The 23713-nt window shown below is 35.7% G+C and overlaps 3 protein-coding genes across 4 annotated transcripts; 1 reads left to right on the forward strand and 2 right to left on the reverse strand.

Annotated features, from left to right (window-relative positions):
- Window positions 1–1098: 1098 nt before the first annotated feature.
- LOC130722372 (E3 ubiquitin-protein ligase MIEL1) lies at window positions 1099–4604 on the reverse strand. Its single transcript, XM_057573080.1, has 12 exons — window positions 4366–4604; window positions 4173–4260; window positions 4015–4071; window positions 3889–3921; window positions 3687–3764; window positions 3464–3507; window positions 3329–3369; window positions 2428–2510; window positions 2230–2321; window positions 2082–2151; window positions 1900–1941; window positions 1099–1570 (listed from the first exon to the last, which is right to left on the reverse strand). The coding sequence occupies exons 1-12, from the start codon at window positions 4413–4415 to the stop codon at window positions 1445–1447; spliced, it is 804 nt and encodes a 267-aa protein (XP_057429063.1). The 5' UTR covers window positions 4416–4604; the 3' UTR covers window positions 1099–1444.
- A 3364-nt stretch (window positions 4605–7968) lies between these two features.
- On the reverse strand, window positions 7969–13249 carry LOC130722371 (lipase-like). 2 transcript variants are annotated; one of them, XM_057573079.1, is made up of 11 exons: window positions 13104–13249; window positions 12836–12910; window positions 12093–12172; window positions 11427–11492; window positions 11237–11284; window positions 11030–11097; window positions 10636–10708; window positions 10394–10555; window positions 9328–9522; window positions 8674–8762; window positions 7969–8474 (listed from the first exon to the last, which is right to left on the reverse strand). In XM_057573079.1, exons 2-11 carry the CDS (start codon window positions 12900–12902, stop codon window positions 8249–8251), a joined length of 1074 nt encoding a protein of 357 aa, XP_057429062.1. In that variant the 5' UTR covers window positions 12903–12910; window positions 13104–13249; the 3' UTR covers window positions 7969–8248. The 2 variants fall into 2 exon arrangements, with proteins under 2 accessions (XP_057429062.1, XP_057429061.1); XM_057573078.1 differs by having other exon boundaries at window positions 13085–13249.
- A 2365-nt stretch (window positions 13250–15614) lies between these two features.
- Window positions 15615–23067, forward strand: LOC130722932 (ISWI chromatin-remodeling complex ATPase CHR11). The gene is made up of 25 exons (XM_057573820.1): window positions 15615–15929; window positions 16058–16186; window positions 16274–16380; window positions 16917–17020; window positions 17248–17345; window positions 17526–17705; window positions 17806–18027; window positions 18677–18811; window positions 18900–19182; window positions 19273–19346; window positions 19496–19716; window positions 19811–19898; window positions 19992–20085; window positions 20172–20360; window positions 20483–20514; window positions 20634–20710; window positions 20805–20894; window positions 20973–21042; window positions 21133–21187; window positions 21274–21332; window positions 21409–21574; window positions 21901–22079; window positions 22160–22375; window positions 22468–22566; window positions 22662–23067. Exons 1-25 carry the CDS (start codon window positions 15693–15695, stop codon window positions 22677–22679), a joined length of 3222 nt encoding a protein of 1073 aa, XP_057429803.1. The 5' UTR covers window positions 15615–15692; the 3' UTR covers window positions 22680–23067.
- Window positions 23068–23713: the final 646 nt, after the last annotated feature.

A 23713-nucleotide genomic window follows, 5' to 3' on the forward strand; every position in this document is an offset into this window, starting at 1 on the left:
CTGTAGTGATGGAAATTTGAATGCTAGTTTAAACTAGTTTTCTGAGGGTCTTGCAACTTCAGTACTTCTCCAAGGAAAAGATTCAAGACAAAAAACAATGGAGAACTACCTTGACTTTTCCTGTGTCATGTTCTCGCACCTTCCACTATTGGATATCATTAGTTGAGCATTCTAAAATTCAGTAATTATTTAATGATTACAAGTGGATCAATTATTTTACCCATGTATGGAAACGGGCAAAAATGTTCAAGGATTTTTCTTGTTATTTTGTTGGCTAGATTCAAGTGCTCTATCATGGACATTTTCACTTCACCCATTCTCTCTCCATCTTCATCAGAACAAATGGTGATGCATTTATGAAGTAAAATCATTGTACAAAGAATATATGGTTCAGTGTTATTGAAATCAAATAGAATTGAAATTGAAGAGCAGGGAGAATTAATAAAAAATAGTTTTCTAGAGACTCAAATCTTTCTAATTAAAGCCTAGATGAATGCCGAACAAATTCAAGAAAAGTAAGAATGAGATATCCAACAACTTAAAGTATACAAACTCAGAAAATGAATATCAGAATCTAACTGTTACTTCACAGTGCATCTTCTTCAAGCTCTACCCTTCAACCAACCCTTTAATGGCAAAATTCTTTTCAACTTCCAATAGAAGGCAAGTATATTCTGATCTTCATCATGAACTCTCTAAATCTTGAAATTGGTCTTCTTCAATTGATATTCAAAATGGTGTACCTTATACTTCATACATTTTAGCTTTTTATCAACTCTCAAGAGTCAAGACATATTGATTGAAACACTAGCATTAAAACCTTGTGAAATTTAAAAATAACAGATTTAACACCAGCAATATGATTCAGCCTCCAATACTTAAAAAATGATCTTCATAATTGAACCATTGATAGTGGCTCAAAATGTTGGGTTGGTATACCGTGAACCATCATATATGACGGTTTGATATATTATAACTTTTCACATAAAACTGAGTAGTTGTCTATATTACTAAAAACTTCAATTCAGTTCATTTCATCTGTTTGATTATGCAGATAAACTTATGGCAGTGAGCAAAGGAAATATGACAAAGGCTGACTTATGCAAGGAAGGAATCACTGAATTGTGTTGACTAAATTCAATGTCAATCCATCTTCCAATAACAATACATCACTAGCACACACAATTAGCAGAGGCTCATGAATAAACATTTCCCCCTATATTACATAGTATACAGATTTTCATTTCAGTCTAATGACTCGAACACAAAAAACATTAACCACTCCATTTGATGGAGGAAGAATAATCTATGAAAAGTTTCAAAGGCACAATATAGTGATATACCATCAATTTTGATGATGAGTTAAAAAAGGCTCTATAATAATAGAGTAAAAACTTAAATTGACTGCCTTGCAAGATCTGTTTCCTGAGCAGCAAGAATCTGGTCATTGAGGAAGAACAGGAGGAGCAATAGCACGAGTATTATACGAACTGCAGTGACCGCATTTATGCCCAATGATGTGGAAGTAAACTTCGGTTGTGTCATTGCAGTCATTGCAGAGTATCCAAACCTGCAATTCATGCTGCTTAGTTTTCTGAATTTTTCTGATAAAACTGTGATATTTGTGAATGTGGGTACGTGTGTGTGTGATTGATGTGCACAACAAGAATCTTATCATTTCAACCCATCCTGAAAGTATATACGTCATATTCATCCATATTTATATAATTCCATATGAAATCTGCATGGTGTTCTTTGCTTCATAGAAATAAAGGACAAAAGGTATATTCATACTCATCAAAAGCATACTTCATGTCTAATCTGTAGTTTTTAACAGAAGTCAACATATAAATAGAGGTAACACATATTAGGCAAGCATTCCAAGGAATGTATTTTTACCTTTCTATACCGATAATCATCAGGCATGACAGTTGCTTCAATCTATTATAGAAAGAAAAAAAAAAGTGAGAAGTCACAATTGTGGTACAACAGTCAACATTTCTTCAAGTATAGATAGTTGCACAGTATAAAAATTAAGAAATCAAGTGAAAGCATCTCCCGTCTTCAATTTAACTAGCTACCTCTTCATCAATTCTCTTCCATCTCCTAGACATGTCAATTACCGACTTGGAGCATATGGGGCAACAGCACCTAAGCCATACACCAAGTCAAGTTAATAGGGATAACGTTTTATATACTAAAGAACTCTCAAACAGTTAACACACTCACTTGTCACGCTTTATCATCTCTTGGTAACAATCACAATGCATTGTGTGACCACATTTCATGACAATAGTGTCTTTCAATGAGTCAAAAAGATACTGTAACAACATAATGAATTCAGATCAGAATATTCTCATTTTCCAATGGACAAAGATGAAATTCCTCTTTTGACAGAAAACATGAGTCTGGGAAAGAGAGGAAGACCTCATAACAAATGGGACAATGATGCCTCATGGAGTTCTCCACACATGAATGATTACCGCGCAGATTAACTGAATAGCAAGACCCTGTCACGATAGAGCAATTGATTGGTTAACAAAAGAAAAGATAGTGCCATTCAGTAGATAATATTTGAGGTACCTTCAGATTCCAAGGAAAACAGAACAATCCATCACAGAGGATTTCAGGGAAACAATCAAAGGAAACAGTTCACAAAATTACAAAACACCATAGATGGGTTCGAAATGGATTCTTTGAATTGATACACTACATCCTGAATGCTATGCTTTTGAGAGATCACTATTAGATCCCCAATATGGATTTGGATTCTGATGGGTTGTCATAAGAAGCAGGGGAAAAACAGAGGAAGCATAACTGTACACTAGTAATTTAAAAATCCAAATCAGAGGGCAATAAGTCACATTGCATTATAGCAGGCACATGAAATAAGAAATCACTTGAGAACAAACTAGTATAAACCTAGTAGGTTTAGGAAACTAGCATACCAAAACAGAAAACAAAGGTTCTGTCCCAACTACAAGAAAAAATGAATGCAGAGCTAATTGATACACAATAGTGGTTTTGATCTTCTGGTGCCAATAAGAGGCTGAGAACATGTATGGCAATTCTTTCAGATTATTGAACACACAGTTACCATGCAAATTCTACTGATTATTATTGTTATTATTTAATTCTATCAAATACAACCTTCAGTACCTCACAGAAAAGATAAACTAGTGAAAAGTTCAGCAAAAGCAAAGGAAGGAAAGAATTGAATCTGCTATTAGAAACTTAAAAATTTGCAGCATAATCTAATTTGAAAAAGAAAAAAGAAATCCTAAAGCAACAAAAGAGACACAATGGTGGCCTAATGATGAATGCATACCGCACTTCTTGCAGTGGAAATAGTTCTCACGTCCACCAACTCTGTTTCCAAAATTTCATCACTAAAATTAGTTGCAATTCATAAATTTGGGTAACACAACTCAGGAATAATAGAATGATTTACTCAAACTCGCACCTGCAGATCCCACAATCATCACAATGAAACTGCTGTTTCCCTATCTGCACAATGTGTAAACCAGCAATCAGCACCAAATAGGAAAAAAATATGATTAACAATCATAAACCAAGACTAAACACCAAATATCAACTCTGAGTCAACTCCATCTCCAGGAAGTATGGAGAACAGAAAGTAGAAATAAGGCAAATATCAACTGCAGATTTATACAGTGATTCATTACATCATCATCAAAGAATTTGCAGATGTCACAGAAATACTCTCCCATTCTGACACCACAGTTTGTGCAAACTTGAGCAGCCTTCAAAAGAAACAAATGAAAGCAACAATAAGGGGAAAGCAGAAATAAAACCATAAGCTATCCACACACACAAAATTTGAAAAAGAAAACATAGTTTCAAATCAAACTGGGAATAGTTTCATACTGGCTGTTCTGTGTCACAAACTGAACAAACAACCTGAAACAACAAAAAAATGCAAAAACCACATAAGTCCTATAATCATCTCATGAAAATAGCACAATAACAAAAGGGTGGTCCATTCATTCTTACTTGTTCAACCTCCTGGCGTTCAAGCTCGTGGCGATCAAAAGGGTTGCTCAGCATGCTCTAATGAATGGAATAAGGCAAACCCAGATCAGAGAAAAGCAAAAATACAAGATATTTGAGCTGAAAAAGAGAAGAAAACAAAGGAAAAGAACAAGAAATACCGTTGCGTCGTTATGACAATGACGGCATGAGTAAACTTCATTGCAACAGGGTGCTCGAATCCTGCATCTTCTCCTGTAATGCTTGCACCTACCAAATAAACAGCACAAAATCAAAAAAGGGTCATCATGAAATGAAGGAATGAAAAGAAGAAGAAGAAGAAGAAGAAGAAGAAGAAGAAGAAGAAACACACACCCATATCCCATCTTCCCAAAGTCAAGGCGTTCAATGGGAGAGGATTCCATGAGTTTTGGAGGAAGGGAGGGAGAGAAGGGAAGGGAGAGAGGGGAGTTTTGTGATTTGTGAAGATTTTGATGATGGTGTGGGTGGTAATGGGGGGTTGCGTTGATCCACAAAGAGACATGAGCAGCAAGCCATGATTATCATGTAATATTTTAATGCAAAAATGTTGGCTACAAAATTTGATGATAATGAATAGCATGTTCCCACTTGGGAGGAGAGAGAGAGGAGATAAGGTGGTGGTTGGGATGGCATGGCATGGCATGGCAGAAGATTGATCATGACTTCAGCATTCATTATTGATTGAGTGATGGTGAAAATTTTAAGAGAAGAGGGTATGGCCGTAGGATTAAACATTCTACACAAACAAATGGCATTTCAGAAATGGAAAAGGCAACCAACCGTGAAAACCGTTGTGTTTTGTTGTTATTTTACTAGATACTATGTTTTGTGGGGGGAAATTTAACAAAGCAGTTTCTGTACTGTATGTCTGTATAGATCCAAGTTGCCAACTCTGAGTGAACTGTATCGATCCAAAAGCTTTCCTTGTTTGAGAAAATTCCAAGAAAAAAGTGAATCTATATATTTTTTATTTTTCTAAATTGTTGAGTTCTGACCCGTGTGGGATGTATGGATACTCTCACCTTATATATAGTTGTTAATATTAAAATTTTGAATCTAATTGAGTGATGAGAAAATCTTGATTATTCAAAGAGAAAGAGGGTCTAAGAAGCAAGGTCGGATCATAAAGTAAAATCAAAGATTAAATTTGAAATAAATATAAAAGTGATTTGAAGAAGAGTTAGAAAAACTATGATGGTCATTGAGGTGTGAAGAGGTGGAGGAAGAGAGATAAGAAGAAATGAGAGAGGAAGTAAATATGTGATAGATGATTTGATTGATAGAAAAAACTAAAAAAGCGAAATAGATAGAAATGAAGGTGGAAAAGAAGTGAATATGTTATTTTCACTTCTATTATTTTCTCACATTAACAACTATTCAACTTTTTTTTTTTTGAAAGTTAGATACATTTATTTACTTATGTTATTTTCTCACATTAACAACTATTCAACATTTTTTTTCATCGAATGTGAGACTTCTTACTCACATTTGGCATCCGGATAAAGTTTTATGTGTTTATGCTGTTTGTGGGTTTACTGTACAATTGCCATTTGGGCTTCGAGATTCATGCACCTTGCGGTCATTACTATTTATCAATTGGCACTGTCCATTGTCCAAGCATGAATCTTCTAACTTTACTTTCTTTTGAAAAAATGCGTCAATCTAGCTAATTGTTTATTACTGGATTTCATGAGCTCTGACCAGAAATGCTGCGACATGATTGTCAACTATACTGATACTGATAATTGTTTATGAAAACTATTCTGATTCATTTGTCAAGTCTTAAAAAATAGATTTGGTGATTATTTATATTGTTTTGTGTTTGAAGTGGTTCAATCATTCAAATGAAGATCATTTGGAACTTTAGCCTAAACATGGACATACCACTTGCCACCCAATATCATATTCAGGGCAAAATTATTGTTCATATTTATATTTAATCTTTGAAAATTATATATGAAAGTTCGAAGGTAATTTACCATATTGCCTAATGAAATATTCAGAACAAAACAAGAACATATGTCTATCCTAACAACTTTTGTAAATATTCACCTTCTTAATTTAGTGAACCTAATACCTCAAAATCTCAATATTGCCATTCTTGGAAGAGGGAAAACAGAAAACAAAGTTACCTTGCCAAGACAGTTTCCTACTCATAACCAACAACTTTTTATTGCCTATTTTCCATCAATGAATGAATCTAATTGCAAATACAAAGCTCCAATTATAGCACAGAGGAACCATGACACCTAATCACATCCATGCAAGCCATAGTTTCCATTGCTCAACCATAACAACATAAACCACCCCCTCTTCAATTCACGCATTCTGATATTCCTATTAAAGAGAGTTATTGTACATTGAAGCCTTCATCTCAAAGTTTCCTTTCCCTTTAATTACTTCTATTTCAATCAATTCACACAAAAGTAGGAAAAACAATGGGTTGTGGTAAATCCAAACACGATGTTGCTTCAGATAACACTGTCCTCCAGCGCAAGAAATCCAGTGTCAGCTCCAAGGCAGGCCAGGAAAATGTGACAGAAACCAAAGACCAAAAGAACAACAATGTTGAGAATGTAACTTCAGATGAGAAGAAAAGTGCAAGTGTCACAGAATCTGGTGTTGAAGTTAATAATGATGTTAAAGATGAACCTGAGAAAACAAATGTACAAGAAGAGAAGGAAGCTGATGCTGAGAAAGTTGACTCATTGATAGAGAATGATCAGAAAATCAATGATGCTATTGATGATAATGCTGCTGGCGCAGCTGCAGAAGAGATAAAACCAGCAGAAAATGAAAAAGGTGTGTGCAAAGGATGAACCTCGTAGAGTTATTTTGATATGAAATTTGAACACTTTGTCATTTTTCATAGAAATTGCTTCAAATATGCCAGGATTAAGTTGTTGAATTTGAATTGCTATTAAATGTGTACAGAGGATGTTAGTGTAAAAGAAAAGACTTTGGCCGAGGAAGCAGAAGACATAAAAGAAGACACAAATGTTTCAACCTCTGAAGGCGAAGAAAAAGATTTGAAGGTTGAGGAGGTATGTGGGGAAACAAAAGTTCACACATTAATTAGTATAAATACTTGTGATAAGAAAGAACTTAATGGAAACATGTTTGTGCTGCAGGGACAATAAAGAATCCAACAAACAGTGAAGATTTGAAGACAAAATGAAAAGCGACATTTGGATTAATTTGCTAGATGGAAAAGGCTCATTGCTCAGATTTATTGCTATGAATGCCAGTACAATACTAATAGTGACATGTTTTAGTTGTATGTGTTGTTGATATTGATCCTGCATTATATTATGTTTCGGTTGGTCCTCTTTAAATGTAACACATATTGAAGTTAATGGAATAGTTGGAGTACTTCCCTTGTTTGTTTCATGTGTGGATCTCAAATGTTGCAATTGTAACTTGGATATTCTTAGCAATTTTGGTTCCTCAAACTCGTTCTCAGTTCAAACATAAAGATCCCTGCTTCCTTCCTAGAATACCCTGCAAATCCCCCATAAATAGCCTACTTAGCTGACTAGGGAACAATATTAAGCTAGCATAATGACATTCTAAAAAAGATAAATACAAATTTATTTACACTTCTTTTATGTATCTTCCTTCATAACCGGTTTACAGTATCTTAGCGTGTATTTGAATTTCTGTTAGATTTAAGGTCAATAGACGTTAATAGTCTTATTTCTCAATTTATACACACTTACATTATCTTGGAAAAAACCTCCAAATGTGGGGCTAGCACAGAACTCGAACCTAGAGACAAAATATGAAACTGGACAAGGAAAAAGACTAGAAATTTAAATAAAGGGGAGGAGCAGATTATTTTTTTGAGTAAAATTAAACTTAGCCACAAATGGGTAACCTAAACCATGGATGGAATTCAATAGATCTTAAAAATAAAATTGTACACTAACAGCAGTATCAAGAATTATTAATCATATTAATACTATTATGAGCTAATATGATTAATATGATATTAATCATATTGAATTCTGTTTTGACAAGAAAAAAAGAAAGAAAGAATTATTAATCATATGTACAAGGATGAGCATATACAAGACTCGAAGACTATATACACAAACTACTTCAAGCCATAGTTAATTACTTAATTTCAATAGAATTCTTCAGCTTGCTTGAAGGAAGAAGAAATCAGAAGTATAACCTCCCCCCAACTATGTTGCTGAAGATATCTCAAGCCAAATCAATCAACACTAAAGGACTTGTCCTGATTGTCAAACCCTCTACTCAATTTTAGAAGGGTTGCAGGATCTCTGGACAAAATGAGGTTTCCTCTTGAGTCTCTGATGCCAGAACTCAGAATATTAGAATTAGAATCCATAACAATTCTGCATGATCCTGGTGTATCTGATCCCATGTCAATACCATAATAGACCAAGTGATCTGTGATACTATTCCCACTCACTGACCTGCATATGATAACCAAATCAAATTTGAGCAGCATTATCAATTGAGAAATGGCTAAAACCTCCGGGATATTAGTTCCATCATAACACCAGAGTTAAGGGATACATTATACATATATACCCACGGAATCCACTTCAGTAGTAAAATTTTCAATGAAGTCCATATTTTTAAGTAGCATTATGACAAAACAGATTGACTAACCTGCTGCAAGATGGATCCTCGCCAGACCCATCACAAATCTTCTCAACCCTGTATACAAGACTACCTAATCCAACATTATAAAGCCATACCTGCAATCAACAACAATGATTCTTGAACAACTGGAAAACAAATGAAACAAGTGCTGCAGGTTTGCATATTCCCTGCTATGAATAAACTGAAGAGCCGTAGATTATGACAAAGCAGAGTGACCAAGAAAAAAGCTATTGGTTTGTCCGAGCAAGAAAACAAGCTGATGGAGAAGGCACAAAATAAATCATTTGTTGCTTTTCAGTTTTCACATTGCTGGGAATGCAGAGGAGAGTTGGTGTCTCAACTAAGTCATACCAAAAAAGACATAAAAGTACAAAACTATAATTGTGACTATAATTGGCATGCAATCATTATTTGTAATTCTCTAAAATTACAAAATAATCAAGGAGATGGGACAGTTATTATTTGTTGTATAACTAGATGCAATTTAACAAATTACTATAGGTATGCAAAAACTATCTCCATTCCACACACAAAAAATGTCTAGGCACTATTAAATGAGATACAATAATACAGTAGATGACATTGTCATAACATTCCACAGAGAAAGAAAACATAACTGGCTCAAAGTACATTTCATCATTGCATTATGCAATGCCTTACCTCTCTAGGAAAATGGCGGTATGTCTTCTGTGGTAAATACTGATAGTATGGAGGCAAATGAGGAACAATATCATGGTCATTTGTGACTCGGATCGTATTTGGAACTAGATCATTGTAGAGAGATGCAAAAACAGCATTGCCAATACGAGGTTGTCCAAATGTCATAACCTGAACATTATTTTCATTTTTATTTACCTGTAAAAATGTAGAGTCAAGTGTCACACAAGTAACTATGTATCCTTATATAATACGAAAATCTTGAAATGAGAACTTTAATGAACTACACAGAGATAATACAAGTTTGCAGTTTGGATTTTGGAATGCCGAATAGGTTTGTGGAGATTAATTAAGATCCAAAAAAATAATTTTCTATGAATTGGGTGTTCATGAGCTGATTTGGATGAATTCAGCTTAAACTTTGAAGTTTAGACTTATTTGATATCCAGCAGTGCCAAAATACATCAACCAAATTTAACCAAGTTCCCATGGCATAGCATTCCAAGTTCGACAACCAAAACAAAAAACCAACCTCATCCCACTACATGATCAATGCCATTGATCAAAGCATCAAATTTTCAGAAAAGATATTTAGAGCATAGCCTTTTCTAATGGCTCTTCCGGAATCTTTTTATCATTTTTCAACTTCAAAGGTATTATCATTGTTCTGTTCCATGCTTAAAAAAGATTTACCAACTTTTACATAGTTGCTAAATTGCAGAAAACAACCTTCCTCTTTTACCCAAGGTTGAGACCAACTATATAAATTTATAAGATAAATATTGGCAACACACTCTTTCCAATACTCCATCTATTGTTGGATGAATTCCATGCTGGTCATCAAATAATTTGGTCTCACTCCATTAACTCATATAGTAGTAGTGTGTTGCAAGTATTCCTTATATTTCTAATATTAAAATATAAGTTTCCTAATATAATCGTTCCCGAAGAAATTCAAAATCCCTGCCTGAGGCAAAACATAGACAATACTTATGTAGAAAAATCAAAAAGAGCACAGCAAAACCAACACATGATACCCAGTCATGCCAACAAGCCAAATTATAATTACCGTTAAATCAAGTGCACAAAATGCAGCCATTGCCCCACCCATTGAGTGCCCTGTCACTATAATTTGAATATCTCCATAAAACTTCTTTGCTCTTTTAACAGCATCTAGAATTGCAGGACGAATTGTTGTATTGTGGTATGCAGAATAAAAACCACGATGTACCTGAAGACAATGACAATAATATATCAAAATTGACAAAACTACAGAGCACAAAGTTACTCTAAACCTTTCATAGCACACACCATTGCGTCATCCATGTCTGGATAATTTATATCATGCTGCTTCCAATATAAATCTTCGATCCAGTTCTGTAAGCTGCATAAAAGCAGTTTCAAACAAATCAACTCAGAATATAACTCATGTTCTCTTTAACTTAACAAACAATAATTTGCAAGATCTCAAACATGACGGTCCAAACATGTTTTCTTCATATATAGATTATTTATGCTCTGACTCTCAGAGTTATATGGGAAAGTATGACAAAATATAAATTTAAGCCAAACATGTAATCTGTTTCTAGGCATCACTAATAAGTAATAACACTACGTTCTAAAAGATCCATTTTAGCAGTGCCTATAGAAATTTGGGCCCACAATAACAAAATATATATAAATTTAGGCCAGCAAGAAAATATACCTGTGTTCATTAGTTCCTCTGAATGCAATGATAATGGCGTTAGGATCCTCGGCCACTCCAACAAATGCCTAGAATGGAAGTGATATTTGCATAATAACAAAGTACATCAATAAAATAGACATAATTAATGAGTAAAAAAGAAAATAAAGATATGAAATTTTTCAATAATTTAATTGAATGTTATTTCTGAGATGAGAGCTCACCCACCTGTAAGCAATGCTCGACATCGACAACCAGCTCTATAATTTCAAAACCCTGTTTCCATTTTAAAGATCTTTAGACCAATTATTTTATAAGAAGACCAAATTAGTAGGATACTGGAACGTAAATAATGCAAAGCTCACTCACAACTTGAGTGAACATACAGAGTTAAAATCAATATTCACATTCTCAGCACCTTAGTCATGTCAGCACATCTAGAGCACGTCCAAGTAAAAAGTTGAGTCAAATCTGACAAATATACCTGCAAGAACCTAATATACTTCAGTCCTTTTATAAAATTAATACAGAATTTGCATAAGTTTGATCAAATGCACGTAATGCAACTCTAGATTCACTACATCAGTGAAGCAAAATGACTTGAACTCTTAGCTATACTAATATAATACAATAAATGACAGACAGTTTAGCTTATGCTGGATGTGGCCTGGCCATGATTAGGTTGGGTTAGGTTGGGAGTCTCTACATCGGGTTTGGCATGTCAGAAGGTCCATTAATTGTTAAAATATTTTAGTAGTGCAAAAGCAGAAATAAATACATTGTCTTCCTTTATCAGTAAAACTGTAAAAGAAAGAAGATATGGTTTAAAGTGACCTACTTAAAACAGTCTCAGGACTTATTACGGGATTCCTATAAACAATAAAATATCTATATGAGACTAATAATCAAAGCTAATATTAAACTTATCTAAACAAGGCCAAATTGAAACTTGAATTTTTCATTACAATCATGATTCCTGATCGATCCTCCATGATAAGATTAGAATACAGACAAAATGCATAATAGTTGCAATTCTTCTTATACTTCTTAAAGGCTGAACATATAAAATTCTCATAGAACTCACCGCTGAAGCATACTCCACCAATATTGTAGCAAGTGTATGATTGTACGGGACATCATTGCTTGTATGCCTAGCCTTGAGTTCTGCAAATAGAATAGGTACACAAATGTGAAACAAGACTACGATTCAAAATGTAATTTGTTAATATCTTACAACTTCATATTTGTTCATCTATGCAATAGACACAGCTGCATATGTGAATATCTCATTGAGTTGTGCAGAAACAGAAAGATAAAGATCCTGCCACATGTGTTCTGTGGCACCATGCATTAGATAGTTCTACCAAATATGCATCTTCCATACATTGCCTAAAGCGATGAAAACTAAAGGGCATCCCTTCGAATGGCCCACAACGCGATTCACTCCGAGATCCTTTTAAATTCGGTATTCCGCTTTTGTATTATACATGGACAGATAAACTCATTGCCCACAAATTTTGGATCATACAAAAAGAGAGCAATTGTACTGAAAAGAGAAATAACATGATGCCTAACATAGGTTAGCCCAACAACTATTGAAAAGGGCAAGCAACCTTGTGCTTAAAGCTCCAACCATGGCTGGGTACAGAGAAGGGTCAGTCAGACCCATTACAAACCTAAACCCAACAACTATGATCCAACTAATTCAAAAAGCAAGCAGATACTAAGCCAACCAAACAAAAGGAATAAAATCAAGTGATAGGCATAGAACTAAAAATCCAATGAATTGAAAACTGAAGAACATTAAAGCACAATTTTCACTCTTACCTCTACAATCTGCAAACGCAAACAGGCATAACCAGGCAACCAAAATCAAGCACCAAGTTTTCTTCATACTGTACACTGCAATTGAAGTACACAAATCAAACGAAAAGGAGAAGAAAACATCAATTCACTATAAAGAAAACGCCAATTACTTCACGACAAAAGTGGATTCTCTTCGAATTGAAAAAAGTGAATTAACAAATTAGGAGCCACGTTAAGTAACAATTAGGGCGAAATCGAATGGTTACGTACATGTGTGAAGGGAGAATACCGCAATTAGGAATCAGTGTCCTCCGTCGCGGTGGTTCCGGCGAAGGTGTTTTCCGGTACGGTGGAGGAAGGAGAAGTCAAAGAGTCATAACGGGACCGTAACAATAATATGGGTTTGGAGTTTTGACGTAACAAGAGAATGAAGATTGAAAGAAAGAACTAGACCGTATAAATACGACGTCGTAAAGCGACTGTTTTCGTCGTTTTCGTTGCGTTGCGTATTTGATTTGAACTTCAGCTATGTATGTATTAGGGGTGGAAATAGGCCGAGCCGAGCCAAGCTTTGCGTGGCCTAGGCCTGGCCTGCATTTTTTTTTCGTGGCCCAAGCCTGGCCTGCGGCCTATCAATAGGCCAAATTTTATGGCTTGACCTGGCATTTTCTAGGGTCTGCCCTGGCTTACAAGCCTTCTTAAAAACCTATTTAACAGATAATTTTATCAAAAGAAGGTCATTAGGCTTGCGGGCTAATAAGTCTTTTATATATCATTGCACTTTCTTTTCAAATAAAAATACCTGTATCATTGCATTTCAAAAACTAAACCTATATCATTGGAGGAGAGGTGGACTTGGCAGCGGTAGATCGGTAGTGGCGGCTGGCTGCAGCCTGCGTCCTGTGTGGCTGAGGATGTGCTATGCTGAATATGTTTGGAACGTTTCTAATCTAGGTTAGGGTATGGACTTAGGATTTTCTTTTATACTAAAGTCTACATCAGTTTAAAAAAAATTAAATTATATATAATTAAATTATATTTATTTATATTATTAATAAAAATAATATATAAGTAGGTCGGCCTATCAGGCTAAATAGGCTTTTTAAATTGTTTGGGTCTGACCTTTTTAGTTAAATATGTCTTTTAAAAAGCCTAAGCCTGTCCTTTTTAATAAACGAGTCAGGCCGGGCCGAGCCTCAAACGAGCCGAGCCATAGGCCCCGGACGAGCCGGCTGGCCTATTTCCACCCCTAGTATGTATCTGGCACGGGATAAGATTATAAGAATTCGTTGGATTTTTTTTTTTTTTGGCTTAATTACAACTTTGGTCCCCGACATTTACCAATGTCACGATTTTGGTCCCCCACCTAATTTAATTACATGGATGGTCCCCGACATTGTAGGTCGTGTGCAACGTTAGTCCTACCGTTTATTTCTTAATGGAGGAGGCTTACGTGGATGTCTAGTTGGAGAGAAAAAGGAGATCTGAGGAGAGAGGGAAGCACGTGAGTATCACGTGAACTCACGTGAACCTTATATGAACTCATTATACCCAAATCTGAAACCCTAGGGATCTAAATCGCGTTACCTTTTTCGTTCCAGGGAGGTCAGGGGTTTGGGTATAATGGGTTCAGATAAGGGTCACGTGATACTCACGTGTTTCCCTCTCTCCTCATACCTCATTTCTCTCTCTAACTGGACGTTCACGTAAACCTCCTTCATTAAGAAATAAACGGTAGGACTAACGTTGCACACGGCCTACAACTTCGGGGACCATCCATGTAATTAAATTAGGTGAGGGACCAAAATCGTGGCATTGGTAAACGTCGGGGACCAAAGTTGCAATTAAGCCTTTTTTTTCGGCTAGGGATATACTAATATACGGTACGGGCCTTAGTTGTAAAAAATATAATTCTATGTGGCCTTTTTTAATAATTTGAAATTATATAAATTAACCCAAAACCGTATTCACTTTGACTCAAACGTCACAACTCCACATCAATAGCGACAACTTTAACAGTAGAGCCACACTCATGGCCACCTATACCGATTAGAACCACCTTCTCCACGACCTCCATTAATCGTAGAGCCACCAAATAAAATCAATTCAATACAACAGGAAAATAAATCAAAAGAGGTTTGCTAAACTCATCTCAATCCACCAAGATAAAAATTCCCAACAAATACATTTGCATTTGGGGGAAAATACTCGTACTATGATTTTGATTGGAATCACTCTTTGTTCCTCAGGCTTCAAAATCTTGTTCTCTCTCAAATCATTTTCTATATGTATAAAGAAACCAAGCTCCTCCAGTGATTTTTTTCTACTAGATCCCAACCACCAACTATTACTTTTCATATTTGAATCATTACTTCTTTCACTGCATCAATCGACTCTGCTATCGAAACCTTGTACAACTACAAGGAGAGAAACAAGTATCAAAAGAAATGCATCATTTCTCTCTTCCCTTTCAATCATATCACATTTTTTTACTTTTTCAATCATCTTTTCATATCACTCTCTCTTATCACAACTCTATTCCTTTTTTTTGGTCAAATATCACAACTCTATTCCAGAGTGTAAAATTGTGAATGATTTTTTTTTTCCAAAGGACAAATCCTAGAGGAAAAAAAAAGCCTCAAAATAAAAATGAGAGTCCATTAAGGATGGGCCTGAGTGCATGAGACTGGGAAAAGCTCGTTTCCACACCGATGGCGGGAAATCCCCATTTCCCTTCCAATCGTGACCGCACATCTACTCCCTAATCGAACGGTTATAAATACCGCAAAAGTAACCAAGTGTTCACCATTTTCCCAATCTCACACACAGTGACTTCAATTCTCCGTCGCGAACCAACAAACCCTTGATTTCAGAATCCATGGCGAGACCATCGAAGACGCAGTCATCTTCCGACGAATCACTCTCCAACAGCTCCAGTTCTTCAGAGGAAGAGCAACAAATTGAACAAATCAACGACGAAGAAGACGAGGAGGAGCTCGAAGCGGTGGCGCGTCCCGCTAGCTCCGGCGACGACGAAGTTGCGGAGGATATTCCGCCGGATTCCGATGAAGATCCTGCCGCCGCTGAAGATGCTGATGACGACGACGACGAACAGGTTGGAGTTCTCGTTTACTCTCTTGTTCTCACTCCTTTGTTAGGGTTTATAATTTGGTGCTGTTTTGGTCATGCATGGTTTGTGAAACGATTTTGACTGGGAGCTTGACTTTTGTTGACTGGCTTCAGGGTGGGGATCATGTTGATCCTGAAATTAGAAAGCGTGAGAAGAGTAGGTTAAGGGAAATGCAGATAATGAAGAAGCAGAAGGTTCAGGAGATTTTGGATGCTCAAAATGCAGCCATTGATGCTGACATGGTTCGTGTAGTTATGATTAATCTTTGTCGTTTGTGTTCTTGACTGTTTATATGATTGGTGAGTAAATGGCTCTGATGTTTAATGCAGAACAATAGAGGAAAGGGGCGTCTGAAGTATCTGTTACAGCAGACGGAGCTGTTTGCGCATTTTGCTAAGGGTGATCAGTCTTCATCTGTGAAGAAGTCACGAGGAAGGTACATTCCTAATATTCACTCATACTATGAGTCTATGACAATGTCCCCCACTTTTCCCTCTGTTTTGCTCAGGAGTTTACTACATTTACCATTCAGATTTTGTCACATGTTATAACTTCACCACATTCCTTGGAAGTTTGAAGTAATTTTGTAGGGCATTTACACGCTTTATACGCCTTGGAAGTAGGGAAAAACTGGTCTTTTAACTAGTTGATACAATTTTTACATGCCTTGAAGTACTTTTAAAGGGCATATACTGATATACACGCTTTATACTCCTTGAAAGTAGAAACAAACGGGCCGTCTAACTAATTGGTATACAGGCAGAGTTCTTATATGCGCTTTAGTGTTTCAGGAAACCAGTAGAAACAATTGTCTTTTAATTTACATTATTGCTAAACAATTTTTGAATAGTTTCCTCTTAAATGCTAGTTATGTCATTCTCGTCATAGTTGTTTGTAGCCATAAAAAATATTATGGTTAATTTCTACTGGTGGTTTCTCATAGACTCCGAAATTTACTGTTGTCTATTTTAGGGGCCGCCATGCATCAAAAGTGACTGAAGAAGAGGAAGATGAAGAATACCTAAAAGAAGAAGAAGATGGTTCAGCAAACACACGCCTAGTGACACAACCAGCATGTAAGTGTTATTACACTTTTTAGTACATCTAGTACATTCCACTATAATGGAATCTTCCTATCATACTAGTAAACACTTCCACCTGGTTGTTCCTTTCTTGTTTATTCCCGAAAACTAGTCAGTTGACATTGATTGATTCTAATCCTTGTGTGATAAGTATCATGGTTCATTATTTTGAACTACTGGTTCAAATGAATGTGAATTGCTTATTTTGTTCATCATTACAGGTATCCAAGGAAAAATGAGGGATTACCAGCTGGCTGGATTGAACTGGCTCATACGATTGTATGAGAATGGAATAAATGGAATTCTAGCTGATGAAATGGTAGGTGTTTGTTGTTGGGCTTGCAGTTGTCTTATTAATTGCATAAGAATGCATCTACTTCATCGTTGTAGTTTGGTTAAGTCAATTTATTTAAATGCCCAATCACATGGCTAAGGTGTAGTGTAGATATTATTGATTAGTTGATTCTGATTAAAATTTACAAATAAATGTGATTTGCAGGGGCTTGGTAAAACATTGCAAACTATATCTTTATTGGGTTATTTGCATGAGTTTAAAGGAATCAAAGGCCCACATATGGTTGTTGCTCCAAAATCTACTCTTGGAAATTGGATGAATGAGATTCGGCGCTTTTGTCCTATTCTGCGTGCTGTAAAATTTCTTGGCAACCCTGATGAAAGGGTAAGACCAGCTTTTGTTGGGTTGTTTATTTTTTTTTTGGGCAAAGTTTGCAATTGATGATTAAATGACCACTTTTTTACTGTTTTTTAAATTGCTGCAGAGACATATAAGAGAGGACTTGTTGGTTGCTGGGAAATTTGACGTTTGTGTTACAAGTTTTGAAATGGCAATCAAGGAGAAGACTGCATTGCGTCGATTTAGCTGGCGCTACATAATCATTGATGAAGCCCATCGAATCAAGAATGAGAACTCTTTGCTGTCCAAAACAATGAGGCTCTACAGTACAAACTATCGCCTCCTTATTACTGGCACACCACTTCAAGTAATTATATTGTTTATTTCTTTACTTTTGTTTAATTTATTGGTCTATTTTAAAAATGAAAATGGAGTCCTGCCAACTTTCTCATATAGTCAAAATTAGTATGATCTCGTCCTCATGAGTCTCAGCAAATCTTCAAATGAAGAAATTGTTAGTAGTGCTGGAAATATTGGCTGCATTGTTGAATTTCTAAATAATGATCTTCATTAGTTGTTGTAGACTAGGCCATTTTTACTTCTTTCTTTTTGGGGGAGGAGGGATGTGAATAGCATTACCTGTGGAAATTGCTATTATAGTAAGGAAAGAGTATTTGAAATTAATTAGCTACCTTCAGGGGAACCCATATTATGTAGTATGTTACCAAATTTTGTAAGAGGTTACACATCTGGCATTGCGCTTGTACTGTGATTTTTTATTAACAGTCAAATTTGGTTAGTTAGCAGGCATAGTAAGTCAGATGATTTAATCCTTTGCATTGGTGAACGTTTTAGTGTTCTTGTTTGGTGTTACTGTTGGTTTTTCCTTCTGCTTTGCAGTTTAAATTGCTGAGTTATATGCTTTTCTGGCTTATTTTGAAATCTGAATTTTATATTTTTTGTTGTATGTACACTCAAGTACTGACTGCTGTTTGTTATTCATTTTAATGACACAGAACAATCTTCATGAACTTTGGTCTCTTCTCAACTTTCTTCTGCCTGAAATTTTTAGTTCTGCTGAAACTTTTGATGAATGGTTTCAAATCTCTGGAGAAAATGATCAACAGGAAGTTGTCCAACAATTACACAAGGTAAATTATGGAAACATCATTTTGATTGTTGTCAGTCTTTAATGTAAATCTGATGCATAATTGAAATTTCCATTTATGTGTATATTAGGTTCTCCGACCATTTCTGCTTCGAAGGTTGAAATCAGATGTTGAGAAAGGGTTGCCACCAAAAAAGGAAACAATTCTCAAAGTAGGCATGTCACAAATGCAGAAACAGTATTATAAAGCATTACTGCAGAAGGATCTTGAGGTTGTCAATGCTGGTGGAGAGCGAAAGCGTCTTCTGAATATAGCTATGCAATTACGTAAATGTTGTAATCATCCATATCTTTTTCAAGGAGCTGAACCTGGTCCTCCCTATACAACAGGAGACCATCTCATTACCAATGCCGGTAAAATCTATTTATATAGAGACTTAAGATGTTTTTGCGGGTTGGTGAATAAAACCTGAAATTGCTCCTTGCTTAAAAATATATTTCCAGGTAAAATGGTTCTTTTGGATAAGCTACTTCCAAAATTGAAAGAGCGTGATTCCAGGGTGCTCATATTTTCACAGGTCAGTTCAGTCAGAATACAGTTCTTCTTACTTGCAATTGTGAATGCTATACATTTCGCGACCTGTTTTTATTTGTTAAATGCTTCGTATGTTAATGTATCACTGACTTTTGAATTTTCTTTTATGCTTATTTTGTGGCCTTCCCCCAGATGACCAGGCTGCTAGACATACTTGAAGATTATTTGATGTTTCGTGGATATCTATATTGTCGCATAGATGGTAATACTGGTGGGGATGATCGTGATGCCTCCATTGATGCTTTCAACAAGCCAGGAAGTGAGAAATTTGTCTTTTTGCTATCAACTCGGGCTGGAGGTCTTGGTATTAATCTTGCTACGGCTGATGTTGTCATTCTATATGACAGTGACTGGTCAGTATTTCAAGCCGTTGGGGACACAGCCATCTGATTTTATATCTGTACTTAATTTTCATTGTTTGTTGATTGCTTTATGGTTTTACAACAGGAACCCACAAGTTGACTTGCAGGCTCAGGATCGTGCTCATAGGATAGGTCAAAAGAAAGAAGTTCAAGTGTTCCGTTTTTGCACCGAGGTATGCAATTTTTAAACTTTATTGTACTGTTCAATTAATCTTTCACTGTGGATGTGTGTATTAGTATCTCATGGCATCACGGTAATGGTACAGTATACAATTGAGGAGAAGGTCATTGAAAGGGCCTACAAAAAGCTTGCACTTGATGCTCTGGTGATTCAGCAAGGGCGATTGGCGGAACAAAAGAGTAGGATTTGCTGGATGAGTGTTCTTGTTTCTTTGTTGCATGATGTATGAATTGTCTAATATAGTTCCATTGGCCTATATGTGCAGCGGTAAATAAAGATGAGTTACTTCAAATGGTTAGATTTGGGGCTGAAATGGTTTTCAGTTCCAAGGATAGTACAATTACGGATGAGGATATTGATAGAATTATTGCTAAAGGAGAAGAGGCAACTGCTGAGCTTGATGCCAAGATGAAGAAATTTACTGAAGATGCAATCAAGTTTAAGATGGATGACAGTAAGTAACCTATATCTATATATTATAGCTTTGGAAATTATAATGGCTTGATCTTTACAAGTTTTATGCTTTCAGCTGTTCACTAGTTTGGAGATACTGATACTGATACTTTATTTTTGTAGCTGCTGAATTATATGATTTTGATGATGATAAGGTAAAAATGACATTTATTCTGTCTTTGCCATCTATTAATGCCTTATATCAGCCTTCTCTTCCCAGCCTGTCCTGATCTATTTAATTGACATTGACATCATTTTTCTTTTTTAAATAAAGGATGAGGACAAATTTGATTTCAAAAAAATTGTGAGTGAAAATTGGATTGAACCACCAAAGAGGGAGCGGAAGCGCAAGTAAGCATCGCCCTTTAAATTTCATACTTCCAAATTTATTCAGTATCTTCTAATGACATGACATACTGGTTTGGTTTTTTCTGGCTTCTTACAGTTACTCAGAGTCTGAATACTTCAAGCAAACTATGCGTCAAGGTGGTCCTACTAAACCAAAAGAGCCCCGTATTCCTAGGATGCCCCAGTTGTAAGCTTCTACACTTGATTTTCCTTTCAATATATAGTGCCCCTGTATTACTCAGTTTTTCCCCCCTTTTGCTTCCAGGCATGATTTCCAGTTCTTCAACACACACAGGCTGACTGAGCTGTATGAAAAGGAAGTACGCAATCTCATGGTAGGTGTCTGGAACCTGAATTTGCTTATATGTTTAGGTTTAGTTCTCCAAGTTATTGCTGTTTAATGCGTTTTATTTGAAAAATTTCAGCAAGCACATCAGAAGAATCAAATAAAGGATTCGATAGATGTTGATGAACCAGAAGGTACATGTGTGTTCTGCACTATTATTTTGAATCCTCCTTTCTACATGTCTATTGTTAATTTTAATTATGATGTATTGGATGTTTAGAGGTGGGAGAACCATTGACTGCTGAAGAGTTGGAAGAAAAGGAACGCCTGCTAGAAGAGGTGAACAATTTCCCCCATACTTTGCAAACTAGGCTTTCATGTGGACATTTTTTAACTTGTTATTTGGCTAATATAGGGATTTTCATCATGGAGCCGGAGAGATTTTAATACTTTTCTTAGGGCCTGTGAAAAGTATGGACGGAGTGATATAATAAATATTGCTTCTGAGATGGAAGGAAAAACTGAGGAGGAAGTTGAAAGATATGCAAATGTCTTCAAAGAAAGATACAAAGAGTTAAATGGTATGTTACAGTCAATGTGACCAAGGAGCAATCTTTTTTTATTTTGTATGTTTGAACATGGAATCTAAATAGATAGCCAAATCCAAATGAGTGTATCTGAGTTGACAATAGTGTCCAAGAAAATCAAATTTCTTTTTTCATGTAGCCAACATTATTGATATTTTGATATGGACTTGTGCTGTGTTGAGTTAAAATGCATCTCATTTCTGGATTTATTCTTTTTGTTATGCATGTGTATGTGCTATTTATCAATTGTAGCTTGAATTTAGTCTCATCAAAATGTTAAGGTTCTGCTTAATTTGTGCATTTTGAATCATTGTCTACAGATTATGATAGAATTATTAAAAACATTGAGAGGGGGGAGGCTAGAATTTCTCGGAAAGATGAGATCATGAAAGCTATAGGGAAGAAGTTGGACCGTTACAAGAATCCTTGGCTAGAGTTGAAGATACAGTATGGGCAAAACAAAGGGAAGTTATATAATGAAGAATGTGACAGATTTATGGTAGGAATTTCATTTATTTTTTCAATTTTTTTCTTTCATGTCCAGCTCCAGTGGTCTTTAATTCTGCTATAAATTTGCAGATATGCATGGTTCACAAACTCGGCTATGGGAACTGGGATGAGTTGAAGGCAGCATTTCGAACATCTCCCTTGTTTAGATTTGATTGGTTTGTTAAGTCTCGCACAACACAGGAACTAGCCAGGAGGTGTGACACCCTCATTCGGCTGGTAGAAAAGGAAAACCAAGAATATGATGAGAGGGAGAGACAAGCTCGTAAAGAGAAAAAACTGGCCAAGGTAAGTTTATCTGTGTTTACTCAAAATACCTTCAGGTTTCTACTATTGCATTTTTGAAATTTCCCCATACTCAAGTTTGACAAATTTTTCAGAGCATGACCCCATCAAAGCGTGCTGTGGCTAGACAAACAGAGTCTCCATCTTCTACAAAGAAGCGCAAGCAATTAACTATGGATGATTATGCAAGCACGGTATGCATACTTTCTAAACATGCTGTATTTCTTCATGATACTTAGAAGTTTTTTGCTGGATTGTTTTACTGAAGCAGATCATGCTATTGTGGCAGGGGAAGAAAAAAAAGTAAATGGACATACACCCAGAATTGCTTATAGAGTAAGTATAGGGTGGTTGGGTTTTAAAAGCCTTGGTGATTTTGATGTGCTCTGACATGACAACTAATGATCAGGCTTGCTGACCAAAGTTCGTGTGACCAACCCCCTTTTTGTATTTGTGTAGGCTAGTTTGATAATGTTATGCCGATGTTGAAACTGGTTGTTGTAATATTGTAAAGCGACGAACAAATCCTTTAGATTTAACTAGTACAATGAATATGTTTAGTCCCACCTTTACACTTTTGTAGCAGTAGCAGACATGTATTAGGCTAAAATGTTTTAAAGAACAGTTCGCCAATGAATGTTCAATACTTGCATTTCCCTCCCATCAAATAATAAGACCATATAAATTAAGACTCATCTTTTCCAAAGCTGATGCTAAATTCCATCTTTCTCTCTGATATTCTTCATCTCATTTCGGTTATCAGACGGTAATAATGATGCAAAGGTGGAATAAAAATAAATAATTTCAGCTGTGAAAAATTTCATGTGCCCCGTAGACCAGTTTCACTTCAGCTTATTTTACAAAATTGAGGTTTCATTTCGTCAAGATCGACAACTTGTGGGGCTACAATCTTTCTAATCATACTATCCTTAAAATATGAATTTCGTTAAGGCTATTCACCTTAAAATATGAAATGCTCTTGACCAAAATAATGATAATTATGAAATCCTTTTTCTACGCTTATTAACATCACCCCTTTCTTGTGGTGTGGAGCTGGATTTTAGTTGTTTCTTGCTCCGGAGATTAATTTACAGAATCAAGTTATGTTTTAGTTCAAGAAATAAAGTTCCAGAATGTCATTTAGAGATTACGCATTAGAAGTTGATTTTCACTTTCAGGATTGTTGAATTCTTAAATTTATTTTCCCAAACATAAAAATGTTAAATAATTATAAGATCTTGCTGGTGTTTAAGGGCAAAAAACAAGCTTTGGTATTGTTCTTTCTTATGTTGGGAGTCCATTCCATTATATTGCTTGTAGATGTTGTGTAGTGCATCTTGG

This window comes from Lotus japonicus, chromosome 6 (assembly GCF_012489685.1).
Source record: "Lotus japonicus ecotype B-129 chromosome 6, LjGifu_v1.2".
NCBI lineage: Eukaryota > Viridiplantae > Streptophyta > Magnoliopsida > Fabales > Fabaceae > Lotus > Lotus japonicus.